The 16,169-nt window shown below is 46.8% G+C and overlaps 2 protein-coding genes across 2 annotated transcripts; one reads left to right on the top strand and one right to left on the bottom strand.

Moving 5' to 3' along the window:
• Window positions 1–324: 324 nt before the first annotated feature.
• On the top strand, window positions 325–10,130 carry LOC112893689 (mannose-6-phosphate isomerase 1-like). The gene is made up of 5 exons (XM_025961147.1): window positions 325–828; window positions 932–1,099; window positions 6,241–6,453; window positions 8,764–9,030; window positions 9,531–10,130. The coding sequence occupies exons 1-5, from the start codon at window positions 451–453 to the stop codon at window positions 9,849–9,851; spliced, it is 1,347 nt and encodes a 448-aa protein (XP_025816932.1). The 5' UTR covers window positions 325–450; the 3' UTR covers window positions 9,852–10,130.
• Window positions 10,131–11,619: 1,489 nt separating this feature from the next.
• Window positions 11,620–14,063, bottom strand: LOC112893688. Its single transcript, XM_025961146.1, has 4 exons — window positions 13,843–14,063; window positions 13,647–13,721; window positions 13,324–13,542; window positions 11,620–13,233 (listed from the first exon to the last, which is right to left on the bottom strand). The coding sequence occupies exons 1-4, from the start codon at window positions 14,033–14,035 to the stop codon at window positions 11,753–11,755; spliced, it is 1,968 nt and encodes a 655-aa protein (XP_025816931.1). The 5' UTR covers window positions 14,036–14,063; the 3' UTR covers window positions 11,620–11,752.
• Window positions 14,064–16,169: the final 2,106 nt, after the last annotated feature.

Raw genomic sequence — 16,169 nt, forward strand, 5'->3', positions numbered from 1 at the left:
TCCAGCAGTAAATATGCTTGGAACTTTCATAAATATGATTTCTTGTAAAAGAGGTGACATTCACAATAAGAATGGCGGAAATTTAAACATTCCCATACCTGTCCTTACGTTGGCAGACCACGGAGAGAAAAACAAATTCCCGTAATTACAGTTACAAGCATTTTAAATAGACTAAAGGCAGACCGGGAAAAAGCGATAAAGAGAAGAAGGCAAGCCGTCCCCACCCCCGGCCCATCATGCACGGCCAACGCAGCACTCGCCCCGGGTTGGAGGAAAACCGACGCGGTCAATTCAGTTGCCACGCCGCATCGGGCGAGGCGAGTCGTCTTCTCCCTTCGGCCGCCGCCCAGCAGCGGCCTCCCTCCTCTTCCCTCCCCTTTAAAATCCAAACGCCCCCGCTCCCTCCCTCCAACCGTCCCCAACCCGCCCAGCTCCCGAATCTCCGTCCCAATGGAGGACCCGCCTCCGCCTCCTCCGCCGGAGCCCGAGCCCGAGCCGGCGGCGGCCGCCGCCTCCCCGCGGCGCGACGTGGAGCCGTCTCCCCCGCCGCCGCAGCCGCGGCGGAGGCTGCTGCGGCGGCTGCGCAGCGCGGTGCAGCACTACGAGTGGGGCCGGCGGGGGGACGCCTCCCTCGTCGCGCGCCTCGCCGCCCAGGACCCCGACCCGGCCCGCCCCTACGCCGAGCTCTGGATGGGCACGCACCCCTCGGGCCCCTCCACGTTCCTCGACGACGGCGAGCTCCTCGGGGACTGGCTCGCGCGGAACCCCGACGCGCTCGGCCCCGCCGTCGCCGCGCGGTGGGGAGGCGACCTCCCATTCCTCTTCAAGGTAGTACCGGTCAACCGATGCTTCCGTGCTCTCGCTTGTTTCACGTTCCGTGCTTCTGCTGCCTGGAACGCTGGTTGACCCGGCGACGCGTTTGTGGTCGCAGGTGCTGTCGGTGGCCAAGGCGCTCTCGATCCAGGCGCACCCGGACAAGAAGCTCGCCGAGGTGCTGCACGCGCTGCGGCCTTCCACCTACAAGGACGACAACCACAAGCCGGAGATGGCCATCGCCATCACCGAGTTCCGGGTGCTTTGCGGCTTTGCGAGCATTGAGGTACGTCTCTAGAACTTGAATTGTTTACTCTCAACCGCTGTTTACTATTTTTCCTGCTTTCCCTTGCCGAGTTTTTTTTTATTCGTCTTGTCAGCCAACCGTTTGTGAAGTTTGAACTATCGACTAGTAAGTTCAAATGCACATGTCAATACCCAATGGGAAGTGCACGTTTGCTTCTTCAAATGTGGTATCAGATTACTATTCTAAAAGCATACAACTCACGTAGACTTGGTTTTGATCTGTTGCAATCAAAGATGCTTTCCTTCTGTCAGTTTGATGTTTGGGTGGCAGCTAAGGCCTAACCATCTAAGATGAAGAAAGTCCTATCATTGGAAGGTCTCGGATAAATTAGCTGGATGTTGTTGTGGTTACGTATAATCAATGGTCATAGCAAATAATGTGAAGCACTGTTCTTGATGTGCAGGTGTAACAAATACTTTGATACCCTAAGCTGGGAGTAGTGGGCATAAGAAATTTTGTGGGGTTTCCTACTTAGAAAAGAAAACAGACAGTGTTTGTAATAATAATTCTGTGGGTTGACTTTTCTAGGGAAAAAAAAGAATGTCCACTGGTTTCTCAAGTTGAGAAAGTAGATCAAAGAGGAGCTAACTTCCTAGGATTGTCCCACATAACCCTCATGACATATTCTGCAGGACAACTCTCTTACATGCTTTCAGAATCACATTTTATGTTATACTTGGGCATGTCATAGCTAAAGGGGAAAAATATTGGAAAGGAAAGAGCAACTTTGTATATGGAAAAAATATTGAATGTTCTTTCAAGTGATAAATCATAAATGCACTTGTACGCATCACCTATGGTAGTGTTTGCCTGCTTGGATATAACCAAAACCGAGATTAACTATACAACAACAACAACAACAACTTAGCCTTTTGTCCCAAGCAAGTTGGGGTAGGCTAGAGATGAAACCCACAGAAAACAAGAATAAGAAACACAAAAAGTACACAAGCCAAAGGAAGGGTTAGGGGTTAAACAAAAAGTAACAAAGGTCACGGTTCAGGTACATTAATTGCTAATCTCCAAGCGCTCCTATCCATAGCTAATTCCTTAGCGATATTCCACTCCTTAAGGTCTCTCTTAACCGTCTCGTCCCAAGTTAGTCTAGGTCTACCTCTACCTCTCTTTACATTATCGCCCCGCTTTAGAACTCCATTACGCACCGGCGCCTCAGGAGGCCTCCGTTGTACATGTCCAAACCATCTCAACCGATGTTGAATCAACTTCTCATCGATAGGTGCCACCCCGACCCTATCTCGAATCTCATCGTTCCGGATTCTATCTCTTCTTGTATGCCCGCAGAACCAGCGCAGCATACGCATCTCTGCTACACTCAGTTGCTGGACATGTCGCCTTTTTGTAGGCCAACATTCAGCACCATATAGCATCGCTGGGCGAATCGCCGTCCTATAGAACTTACCTTTTAGCCTCTGTGGCACCTTCTTGTCACAGAGGATGCCCGAAGCCTGCCGCCACTTCAACCACCCGGCTGAAATTCTATGTCTAACATCTTCATCAATGTCTCCATCTTTCTGAAGCATTGATCCTAGATACCGGAAAGTATCCTTCTTGGCCACCACTTGACCTTCGAGGCTAACGTCCCCATCCTCATGCCTAGTCGGGCTAAAGTCGCACATCATATACTCGGTCTTGGTCCTACTCAGTCTGAACCCCCTCGACTCTAACGTGTGTCTCCACAGCTCTAACTTCATATTAACCCCTACCCTACTCTCATCAACTAGCACCACATCATCAGCAAAGAGCATACACCAAGGGATATCACCCTGTATGTCCCTTGTGACCTCATCCATCACCAAAGCAAATAGATAAGGGCTCAATGCTGACCCCTGATGTAGTCCTATTTTAATTGGAAAGTCACTGGTATCGCCATCGCATGTTCGAACACAAGTCATCGCATCCTTGTACATATCCTTGATGAGGGTAATATACTTAGTTGGAACTTTGTGTTTTTCCAAGGCCCACCACATGACGTCTCTCGGTACTTTATCATACGCCTTCTCTAGGTCAATAAAGACCATGTGTAAGTCCTTCTTCTCCTCTCTATATCTCTCCATCAACTGTCGTACTAAGAAAATCGCCTCCATGGTCGACCTCCCAGGCATGAACCCAAACTGGTTTTGGGTCACCCTTGTCAATCCTCTTAGGCGATGCTCGATAACCCTCTCCCAAAGTTTCATCGTATGGCTCATCAGCTTAATCCCCCGGTAGTTAGTACAACTTTGAACATCTCCCTTATTCTTGAAGATCGGTACTAATATACTTCTCCTCCATTCCTCCGGCATCTTGTTTGACTGGAAAATTAGGTTAAAAAGCTTAGTTAACCATACTACCGCCCTCTCGCCCAGGCATCTCCACACCTCAATGGGGATGCCATCGGGACCCATCGCTTTACCTCCCTTCATTCTCTTCAAAGCCTCCCCGATCTCTGCCTCCTGAATCCTCCTCACAAAGCGTCTGTTGGTATCATCAAATGAGTCGTCCAACTCGAAGGTAGGACCCTCATGTTCCCCATTAAACAACTTGTCGAAGTATTCTCGCCATCTGTCCTTGATCTCCTCATCCTTCACCAGAAGTCGACCTGTCCCATCCTTGATGCATTTGATTTGGTTTATGTCCCTTGTCTTCCTCTCGCGGGTCCTAGCTATCCTATAAATGTCCTTCTCTCCTTCCTTCGTACCTAGCCGTTGATACAGGTCATCAAAAGCCTGACCTTTCGCTACACTTACAGCTCGCTTTGCAGACCTTTTCGCTAATCTATATCCCTCGATGTTGGTTGCGCTCTTGTCGAGGTGAAGGCGTTTGAAACACTCCTTCTTCTCCTTAATAGCCCTTTGCACCTCGTCATTCCACCACCAAGTCTCTTTCACTTCCTGCTTGCCTCCCCTACTCACACCAAACACTTCTGAGGCCACCTTCCGAACACATGTCGCCATCTTTAGCCACATATCATCTACATCTGCTCCTTCTTCCCAAGGCCCCTCGCCTAGCATCCTCTCCTTAAACGTCTGAGCCTCTTTCCCTCTAAGCTTCCACCACTTCGTTCTCGCAATCTTGGCACGTTTGTCCCGGTGGGCACGTACCCGAAAACGAAAATCCGCCACCACAAGCTTGTGTTGGGGGACAACACACTCCCCAGGTATCACCTTACAATCTAAGCAGGCACGTCTATCCTCTCTCCTAGCAAGGATAAAATCGATTTGGCTCGAGTATTGTCCACTATGGAAGGTCACTAGATGGGACTCCCTCTTTCTAAAGAGGGTATTCGCTAACAGCAGGTCGTAGGCCAACGCAAAATTCAAAACATCCTCCCCCCCTTCGTTCCTACTACCATACCCGAAACCCCCGTGTACTCGCTCATATCCTACATTAGTCGCACCCACATGGCCATTGAGGTCTCCTCCTATGAAGAGCTTCTCACTGATAGGCACGGTACTAACCATGCTATCAAGGTCTTCCCAGAACTGACTCTTGGAGCTCTCACTAAGACCTACCTGAGGGGCATAGGCACTGATCACATTCAGAGCCAAATCTCCAATAACCAACCGCACTAGGATAATCCGGTCGCCTTGCCTCCTAACATCTACAACTCCATCCTTAAGGCTCTTATCGATCAAGATGCCTACACCATTCCTACCCGAGGTTGTCCCCGTGTACCAAAGCTTGAAGCCAGAACCCTCCACTTCCTTCGCCTTCTGGCCCTTCCATTTAGTCTCCTGCACGCATAGAATATTTACACGCCTCCTAATTGCTACATCGACTAGCTCTCTTAACTTACCTGTTAGAGACCCTACGTTCCAACTACCTAGACGAATCCTAGTTGGCTCGGCTAGCTTCCTTACCCTTCGCACCCGTCGAGAGAAATGCGAAGACCCTTGCTCATTTTTCACTACACCCGGGCGCAGATGTAGCGCGCCACAGAGGCTGCGACGACCCGACCCTTGCTCACTTATCATCGTACCCGGATCACGATACGACGCGCCCCTAAGGGGAAGACGACCCGGCCCTTGCCTATTTAACACCACACCCGGGTTCCGATGTAGCGCGTCGCTAAGAGGGTTACGCCCCAACGAATTTCTTATGGGTTTCATTTCCATTAGAGTGGCTGATTTTTTTACGCTGGTTCGCCAAACCTAACACAACCCTCCACATTTTCTCATCGCGGGCTTGGGACCGAGATTAACTATACCACCTTTTAAATTCAATGTCATATTTTTGCGTGAACGGGTGCCTAGCCGGGTTGGTTAGGTGGCCTCAGTAGCACTCCTCAGGTCCTGAGTTCGACTCCTAGTGGGAGCGAATTTCAGGCTGGGGTTAAAAAAATCCCCTCGCCTGCCTACACGCCAAAGCACATGGAAGTGGATCGGCCTGGTATCGACCCCTCTCACATGGGGAATCAGTTCGGGCTATACGGTCCCCTGTGTAAGGGTGGGGTAGGGGTTCGGGGATTTTCTTGGTCTGCATGAGAAGACCATCTTCTTACTTTAATGCTCGGGGGGGGGGGGGGGCTGCCCCTCGCAAGCCGAGTTTTTTTTTTGTCATATTTTTTCCAGTGCTGACCATTGTCATCCCTTGATTTGGTCAACTGGTCGTTTGTGCATATATTCATTCACTCTCTCTCATCACTTAGAGAAAACATGTATGCTTTGTTGAAAGCAACCAGCCCTGGGGCAAACTATCTTTAACATTTCAGTGTAGGGCTGTAGACCATTTGCATAAATTTTAAATTGTATAGTAAGGTAGGGTTCTTTAAGAGATTAGAATCGTGTTGTCAGCATAATCTTTGGTTTTATAGGAGTCCTGTGTTTTTTTCTTGTTTGCAAAAGGAAATTTATCTTGTCGTCAGGTTGTGGACATCTGGTTTCCTAGTCCAGTTTGAATGGATTTATTTGGATAAATACTGAATGGTATTCACTTGATGATAGCTGGAAAAGAGTCAGCTGCTGGAGCACAGCCAATTCGCCACAGAGAAATCATTTTATCCTCCGTCCTTTCAATTTTATCTGATGTATTTTAAAAGGAAACTTTTTCTATTTTGTTTAATATTTTAGTCTGGAAAGCACAAATCCTTGCATATAAATCAACACACTCTTTATACAATGAAGGAGCTCAAGGATATCCTGAGGACTGTACCTGAAGTTGAAGGGCTAGTTGGGCATGAAGATGCTGGCAAGCTGATGAGTATGAAGGAGTATGATGGGGGCAGTGAAGTAAGATCCATTTTGCAATCAGCTTTTGCTAAGCTAATGACAGCAAGTAAAGACATGGTTTCTGAAGCAATTTCGAAACTGATCAGTCGCCTGAATATTGAGAGCAAGGTGAAAATTTTTCTTGACCTAAATTGCTGTGAGCTTCTACAGTTTTCTGTGACATCAGTTATAGTAACTTCCATATATTTTATCATATTTTATCATATTCTGGTTCTTCGTTTATGATGCATTTACTATTTCTTGATTCATGTGCCATGAAAAGGTCTTCAGGTACTCTTTTTTTTTAAATGATCAAAAAGTTGTTCAGGAGATTTTGAGTCTACCGGTCCAGCGCCTTCGTTTCTATGCCGCTCTAGAGCTATCAAACCATACAGATGGCGAAATAGTAAAAACAAAAACAAAATATACGAGCCCTTAAATTATTTGTGCGTTTGGTTGCTCCAATGCTTTCCCATTTTTCAAATGCTCCCATAGATGCTGTACCATGATATATCTAATCCGTGGAAAGGAACTACATTTGGTGGCTAGCTGCGACTTGTGATCAAGCAGATGGTAACCATTCTACATGTTAATTGGACAGCCGAGGTGGTTCCACACTAGCATTGGAACAGGGTTTGAGCCTTTGAGGGGAGCATATCTGGTGAAAACACCATGGACTTTGAAACTGGTGGAAATTCATCAAAAAGCATACCTAAAAGCTTAAAAAAAGCTGAAACTTGATACACCTATCATTTGAGAAAAACTTGCATCTATACCTGAGATTGTGATATACATCTACGCAAAAGTGAAGTTCAGACTCATCTATTTTAATTCATTTGACAACGGCAAATTTCATGTGCATATGCACTACATGACAAAATTTGTGCTTATGTAGATGACAATTTTTGTCATTTAGTGCATATGCACAAATTTCTTGTTGATATGTTCTACATGACAAAACATGCCATCTATTACATATGCACCTGAAATTTGCCATTTTCATATGAATTAAACTAAAATGAGTTTGAACTTCGACTTGTGTGTGGATGTATATCGTATGATGGAGTTTTTTCCTCATAATTTCGAGGTATGCTTTTTTACGAATTGGCACGTTTTTCAAAATCTATGGTATTTTACTATATATGCTCCGCGGTTTGAGAGTTGCACACCCTTCATGAACCCAGTGCTCCTATGTGCAAAGTTAGAAGAATATTAACTAGAAATATTTTTTGGTCGTTAGTTGTTGAAATGTTGATATTTACTTGAGAACAAACTGGTAAAGTGAAATTCTTTTCCTTGGAAAATGATGACTTCCTTTTTGGCGTGAAAAGGAAATGTTGCCTATGGATTGTTGCAGCAATACTGTCAGGAGTGGAAGTGCTATCGTCTCAAATGAGTTCAGAGTTACAGATTTCCCATCACCCAATGAAAATGAACTGATCTTTTTTTCCTCTCCTCAACTTGAGCTCTACACTGTAGGTGTGAACTTTCAGCTTACAGATTCTGCAAGTGCCAAACGTATGTAGTATAGGTTTAATGTAAAGATGAGATAATGTTAAAGTTGAACAGAGATTACAAGGCCACATGTAGCCTGCAAAGCTAAATATCATGTTGTTTCAGACACATTGCAATATTTATGACAGATGTTAACATTATGTTTCCTTGAAAAAAAAAGAAATGTTAACATGTAACCATGGCATTGGATCTAACGAAAAAAACACATGCTTAGCATAACTGACAAGTTGTCATCGTTGATCACAAGGCCTCTAATGTTGGGTATACAATATATTGCATTTGGGACAAGGAACCATTGGAAACTGCAAGCATTTACTATTAAAATGTTGGACATATTGCATTTGGGACATGGAACCATTGGAAACTGCAAGCATTTACTACTAACATATGGAAACTAGAAATTTGGTCATGCTAAAAACCACCCCAGGTTCCATTTTTATTTACATCATGCCGTTCCCTTTTGTTGTTATTACATGATTTGGATGATATTTATTTCAACATGTTTCTCTGTTATACAATAAGAAAAATTTGCACCAGTGTTCCCTATTTTTTCGTGTGACCACATATGCTTTTGAAATTTATATGACCACCTAACTTTTCTTTAGTGCACTAATTATAGTTGGAACCCAAAATTTTGGAAGTAGGTGTTAAATCTCAACAAACATGCACTAAATTGAATGTATAGTGGGTAAGCTGTCGTTTTTCGTAAGTATGGGTTGGTATTTGCAACAATTCAAATATACTATGCCCAACACAATTTGGTGTAGTTGAAAAAGATCCAAATGGTGATAACTGATAAGCAACTAGACAGACAGGCAAAGTACACATATGTCGCATCAGTATTCAGTATTCACCAATGCACCATTTGCAGCAATGGAGAAACCTTTGATTCGGTCTTGATTCATGGTTTCTTTCTCTATTCAGATTAGGACCTTAACAGATAAAGAACAGCTGGTTTTGTCCCTGGAGAGACAATATCAAGAGGATGTTGGTGTTCTAGCAGCACTTTTCTTTAACTATGTCAAACTTAGTCCTGGTGAAGCACTTTACATTGGCGCAAATGAACCGCATGCATACCTCTCTGGGGAATGCATTGAATGTATGGCCACTTCAGACAATGTTGTCCGTGCTGGTTTGACTCCTAAATACAGAGATGTGCAAACTCTCTGCTCAATGCTAACTTACAAACAGGTGAGTGTCACTGTTATTTATTGTGTCATGTATATAATGCTTCCTTTATATTTTACTTGTTCCATTCTTAAGGTTTAGGAATTCTTTATCTGGCAAGCATATCTGCCATGTTTACCATACTGCCAGTGACCTTCGCTGAGCAAATGGGTCAAAGTAGTATCCATATCCACTGGTAAAGTGTTATCCACGGGTCAATTTTCTTATGATGTTGAACATTTAAGTTAGTACCTAAGTTCACCCGGTTCACATTCTTTTTTAGTGTTAAAAATATATAATTTTTTAGAGAATCATAGTTTTTAACTAGACACATTCATGGAAACAGTGAAATGTCAAGTATCTTGTTTTGAATCAAGTAAATAAATCTAGTGAGTATGCTAGTGTGTCAAGTCAGAAGAAAAACTAGCTGATAATCTGCTCTTCCAAGCTACTTTCATGATTTTGTGATTTGCTTCTTTAATTTTATAATCTGTGGGTGTCATCACTGAGCCTACTTCATGCAGGGCTTCCCGGAAATCTTGCGAGGTGTTCCTGTGCAGCCACACGTAAGGCGCTACACCCCTCCATTTGATGAGTTTGAGGTCGATTCCTGCTTGGTACCTCCAGGTGAACTGGTTATCATATCCCCGGTGCCAAGCCCATCTATCTTTCTCGTCATGACCGGGGTAGGTGAGCTCCAGGCTGATTCTCTATCTGATGGGGGAAAGGCAAAGGAAGGTGATGTTTTCTTCGTCCCTGCATACACTGAGGTTAAGCTCTCTACCTGTGGCCTTGAGTCCATGAAGCTGTACAGGGCTGGGGTAAACAGCAGATCCTTCAACTAACTGGTGCGTCGATCTTTGATCACCTAGGGAAGGAGAGTTTAGGGGTGTCGTAAGTGGACCACACTGTAATTGTAGGGAAGAGTTCCCAGCTACGAAATATACGTGAAATGAAATGATTAGTTAGCAAAAGGTTTCATATACTAATGTATAGGGCTACAGGCCGATGAAAGAATAAACTGGTCCCTTTCATATCTTGATTGATAACTTAGTGTAAAAATGTCTTACAGTGCACTCCACATTGATGCACTAGAAAGTAATAAAAATGATGATTAGTATCAACCATTTGGCTGCCTTCTTGTTCAGAGTTCAATTGTGCGAGCTGTCCAATTTCCAGTTCTGGAACATGTGGATCATTGGAAACAAATGTTCACATGCAGAGGCATGGATGTGCCAAGCAAGTCCATTCTACTACTGAACCTGAACTTTTATACAGTTCCTCTTAGTTACCACTTACCAGGCACTTGGTAGGAGCTTAGAACAAGAGGGTTCGGATGGTATTACATTGGTACTCGGTATGAGGCCAAAGGAAACTGTAGCTAGCATCGCTAGAATTCTTTGGTCATGGCAAGAAGATTTGTCGTGCCAGGCCATGAGTATTTTGAATATTTGGCTAGGTGCTATATGGGCGAGGAAATGAGTTCAACCCGCCAGGCCGGCACTGGAGAAGGAGAGTTCACCCTGCCGTGGATTTTCTAGGCAATGTGGCAGTCATCGGTTGGCCAGATGTAATACTTGGTGGGTTGGTTAAAGGTAAACCGTAACATCCCTTTGACTTTGACAAGACCTGTATAGATACATGATTATGTTTTAGTTTAACATTGTAGAATGCTAACTATATGTGGGGTCCACGTGTCATGGACAAACCTTGAACACGTTTGCATCCCCGCCCACCCACTCACCCATCCATTTTTTTTTGCGAAATCAAATTTCCACATGAATATGATCTAAACATGCACTTCCTGCAAAAGTTTTGGTCCTGCATTTGCATCGATTGGTCGTCACCAACCTTTTTTGAGCAATTTGAGGTTGCAACCAAGCAGGCCCTAAAGAGGATGGATAACTCCTTGGAGATTCTCCTCGTAGGGTAATTATGGAGCTAACAATAGTTGCGAGGAGCCTCTGCGATGCCATCTGCAGCTCCTCGATTAATCTAGGCGATCCCGTGCGACCTTGGGCGCACGAGATTCTGCTTCTAGAGTCCCAGTCAACGTGCCCCTGCTAGCTGCTTCAGAGCTCGCGCTGCCCCATGCACCGCACATGCACCTTCGCAGCTGCAATGAAAAAAAAACTGACCTTAATTTGTCGGCACCATCTTCTACTCCCGAGATGACGAGACGTGTACATATATAAAGGGGCTGCTTGACCCAGAGAGTCAGGTCATATCGGATATTTGCATGCTAATTAGAAGAACTAGATATGAGTTAAATTTAAAATTATTTGTATAAATGGAGACTAATTCACGAGACGAATTCATTAAGTTTAATTAGCATAGCATTATCAAATCATAAACTAATTAGGTTTAATGGATTTATCTCGTGAATTAACCTCCATTTATGTAATATGTTTTGTAATTAATCTACATTTAATACTTCTTATTGATATCTAAATATTCGATGCGATGAGACGCTAGCTTCTCTCACTCACTAGCACCGCAGAATATTTAGCACGTAGGAAGTTGACTCTAGCTTATATATCAGCAAAGTACTGTAGTAGTGACAAGATGGCAGAGATGGTAAACAAAATGTACTGCAGTACTGCTAGTTATACATCATCAAGTACACGCCATTCTGATCGCGTGCACGCCTCTATATGGAAGTAGTTTTTTTTACTGTCCTTGAAAATGTGTCTAGAGGTACTAAAATTACAATGTGATGACGAGAAATAATACTCCTAGTTGATGCTTAGTTATTCTTGGGCTTGGCTCTAAGGCGCGAGAGCGCCTTCTTGAGCACCGGGCGGAACCGCTTCATGTCGAGGCGGACGTCCTGCTCGAAGAGGTAGACCCCCATGAAGGACGCCCAGTCCTTGGCCTTGATGCTCCCAGGGTCGGCGATCACGGGGTGGTCGCGCGGGTACCTGTCCACCAGCGTGCTCTCCTCCGGCGCGACCCGGTACTCCAGGTACCGGAGCCCCATGTCCCTGGACGGGCCCCGGAAGTAGCTCGCCACGAACTCGAGCGGGCCCAGCGGGATGACCTGGATCACCACCGCGCCCCTCGGCAGGAACACCATGTTGGTCAGCCCCGCGCCGTGCACGCCCACCACGGCGTCGCAGCTGTTGGCCAGCTCCGCGAACGGCGCCACCTCGTGCCCGCCCTCCGACACCACCACCTCGAACCCCACCCTCCGCGCGCCGCGCGCGATCTCCTCCACGTTCAGGAACCGCCGGTTGCGCGCGCGCGCGATCACCAGGAGCCGCGGCCGCCGCCCCTGCCCCTGCCCCGGCTGCGGCGCGACGGGGACGGCGTCGCGGGGGAGCCCGTAGGCGGCGCGCAGGAACGCGGTGAAGTCGAGCATGGAGTAGCCGTTGGGCGCGCGGCGCGGGTCGATGCTGAAGTCGTCGTGGCTGGTGAGCCCCACCTGAACGCGGCGGAAGCAGTGCACCCGCGGGTCGCGGCCCAGGTCCACCGGCTCGTAGTTGGAGAGGCTCCGGAACACGGGCGCGTACTTGCCCACCCACCACGCCTGGAGGTCGGTCACCAGCAGCAGCACCTCGCCGCCGTACTGCCGCGCCGTCAGGAACAGCGGCAGGACCACGTCCGTGTACGCGTGGAAGTAGTTGCCCGTGTACCCGCGGTCCGAGAACACCAGCGCCGGCACGTCGTGCCGGTCCGTGCAGGCTGGCGCGCCGGCGGCGGGCACCGACCGCACCGTCACCACGCGGACGTTGCGCATGGCGTTCGGGTCGGCCTTGCGCGGGTACGGCTTGACGCGCCACGACTCCTCGCGGAAGGTGCGGCCGTCCGCGCCGGGCGGCGCCACCAGGGTGACGCTGGCGTTGGCACCGAGCACGCGGACGTCGCCGTCGAGCTCGCACCAGTCGATGCGGTGGTTCGACGTGACGTCGCACAGCGGCTTCCATTCCCGCGCCGGCGCCTCCCAATCTTGCTTGACCTCTGGAGTAGGTGGAATCAGTTGGACTGGAGAGGCCTCAATTTCTGGAGTGGAAGGAGGAAGGGCCTCGATTTCTGGAATCTGGTCAGCAGGTGCCTCGATTGCCGGAGCGGGGGCAGGAGCAGGGATTTCAGCAGGATCAGATGGGAATGGAATTACGGAGGAGGAGCTGCCATTAGTGCTGCTGCTGGCACCATCATTGTTCTCGGGTGGATTAGCAGCTTCCGCTACAGCGTTCTGCACCTGGAGCTCCTGATCTTCAAGAACACCTGGACAGAAAAGCAAGAACAAACTCGCAATCATCCTACAAAATCCTGCTTTAGGGTAGTTAGTTCAGAATCAGATGGCTGCTTGCTGACCTGATTCTTGCGTGGTGTCCGCGGAATCCGATGACAGGGGAGGAAGAACAGCAACGGCGCTCGGGTCATCATCCTTCTCAGGTGCCTCATCATTGCTGCCCTCCGCGCCGGGATCCGGTGGCGCCGCAGAGGCAACAGCAACGCCAGAATTGGAAATGCCGCCGCCGGCATCCTTGCTCCCCTCCTTCGACAATGCACCTTGCTCTTGCTCGCCCAAATCTGAACCGAAGCGAGGAAGAACAAACAGGTCGCTGAATCGTTACTGAAGTCGATGTCACCGGCTAGCTACTTAGCAACTCTCGACAAGCTTGAAGGTGCCTCACCTAGTGGCTGCTTCGAACTATCCCCAGCGTTGACCGGCGAGCTAAACCCGACAGCATTCTTGGCCGAGGAGCTTACTGCGTGCGCAAACACAGAAATGAGAGAGATTCGAACAGTTAGCCAAGCGAGCAAGAGGCAAATGCAGGAGAGTGACTGATGGCGCTCTCTCGAACAGATTGTTGCATGCTTGCGGCTTACTGGGTTGCTTGCTCATGGCGATGTGGACGGCGTCGAATTTGGCGGTGGAGAAGTAGGCGCAGGCGACGATGAGGAGGCCGGCGAAGAGGCCGAGCCCGAACTTCTCCACGCTGCTGAAGCTCTTGAGCAGCTTGGTGTCGTGGTGGTGGCCGCCGCCGCCGTAGCTGTACGCCACCTTCCCACCGCCCTCCATTGCTCCTCGCGTCCTCGAGCGCACTGGCAGAGGCACCACGCAACAGGCTATGTTAAAATACAGAGTTTAAAATAAATTTTCGATGTGCTCGTTAAAAAAATTATTCTCGAATCGCCAGTCGAAGGATCTGGTGCTGCGTGGAATTGAAGTGGCATACGATACAACGGGCCAGAATAGAAGTCTTGCAGCAGCATCGGATTGGAGTATCACGTGACAGACTAATTTAAGTATAGGAGTCTTCTGAATTCTGATACTAGCAGGATCAATGGATCCAAACGAAGTTTAAAATATGTAGCAAGGTAGATGCCCCCAAGCAACTCTGACGTAAACTTCCACTCCTATTGCCCGGGGGCCGGCCTGAAATCTCGGCAGCCTTCAGGGCAGGCGGGCGATGGCGAAAACATGGCGACGTTATGGGTTACTGGTTCTCCGGAGAAAGGAGGCGGCCGGGTCAGAAATGGGAAGTATTTTTTGAGAAGAAGAAATGGGATGTAGAGGCATGTGGAAGCCCAAGCCGTGGAATGCAGGCGGCCGGGCTAGCATGACCTGGCGGCCCACTAACTTATCCCTGCCATGCCTGGTCCAGCTTAAACGGGCCATGCCTTAACGGGCTCGTGCCTTGCCATCCGTTCGGCCTTGTTGGGCTGAGTGGAGACTGGAGGACCCCTAGTAGTGATACGAGTTTTTTTTTAAAAAAGGATTAAAAAATTAAATTCGAAAAAGAGGTGCTGGTTTGGAACAATTCGAAAAATAGGTGCCTCCCGCCCCATCAACAAGCGGGAGGCGACATCCCGCCCATCTAACGGGCGGGGTGTCGAAAAATTTTTCTCAGGCCCCCGGGAGGGGCCTCTTCGCGAAAGAAAACTTTTCTTATTCGCGAAGAGGTCCCTTACGCGGCATCCCGCCCGTCCAACGGGCGGGAGGTCTCCCGAGGGGTATCCCGCCCTCCCAACGGGCGGGACGTCACCCCCCCACTATTTAAGCCCCCCACCCACCCCTAATTCTCATAATATTCAGCAAAAATCAACAAAAAAGAAAGAGAGGAAAGGAAGAGAGGAGAGGAGAGGAAGCGGCGAACCCCTGTCCATACGTCGGTTTGGAGGTATATTCTCGTTATAGTCGTATAATTATCAATTATTTTTACGAATATTTGTTAGGGTAGTTATACGTAGAATAGTTTTCAGTATTTTCAATAGTTTTTAGAAATATTTGTTAGGTTAGTTCTATTTTAAATAGTTTTTAGTATTTTCAATAGTTTTTAGATATATTTCTTAGGGTAGTTATATTTTGAATAGTTTTTATAATTTTAATAGTTTTCAGATATATTTCTTAGGGTAGTTATATTTTGAATAGTTTTCAGTATTTTCAATAGCTTTTAGAAATATTTGTTAGGGTAGTTCTATTATAAATAGTTTTTAGTATTTTTAATAGTTTTTAGATATAGTTCTTAGGCTAGTTATATTTTGAATAGTTTTTAGTAATTTTAATAGTTTTATATATATTTCTTAGGGTAGTTGTGTTTTGAATAGTTTTTAGTATTTTCAATAGTTTTTAGGAATATTTCTTAGGGTAGTTATATTTTGAATAGTTTTTAGTAATTCAATAGTTTTTAGATATATTTCTTAGGGTAGTTATATTTTGCATAGTTTTTAGTATTTTTAATAGTTTTTAGGAATATTTCTTAGGGTAGTTATATTTTAAGGAGTTTTTAGTATTTTCAATAGTTGTTAGAAATATTTCTTTGGGTAGTTATATTTTGAATAGTTTTTAGTATTTTCAATTATTTGTAGGAATATATCTTACGGTACTTATATTTTTCATGCAGATATGACGCAGACACCGGAGCTCCTTGACGCGAACACCGACGAACGGCACAGGTCGTACCTGGCAGCGGTGGAGGGGCAGGAGCTTCACGAGTTGCGCCCTCGTGTAGCAAAGGAGTTGTTGCATCTGGACGACCGCTGGCTTGACAGGTGATACTTTGTATTTTTTTACGCAACTAATGTATAGCTTGTACGACAATTGTAACCACAATGCAAAATATACAGGTTACGTGAGGCTGGTTTGCTGCCACTCGCACGTATGCTTCAGCCCGGCGACGGCCAAGACGGTGGCGCCAAGAAGCGGATGCAGC

This window comes from Panicum hallii, chromosome 5, assembly GCF_002211085.1.
Source record: "Panicum hallii strain FIL2 chromosome 5, PHallii_v3.1, whole genome shotgun sequence".
NCBI lineage: Eukaryota > Viridiplantae > Streptophyta > Magnoliopsida > Poales > Poaceae > Panicum > Panicum hallii.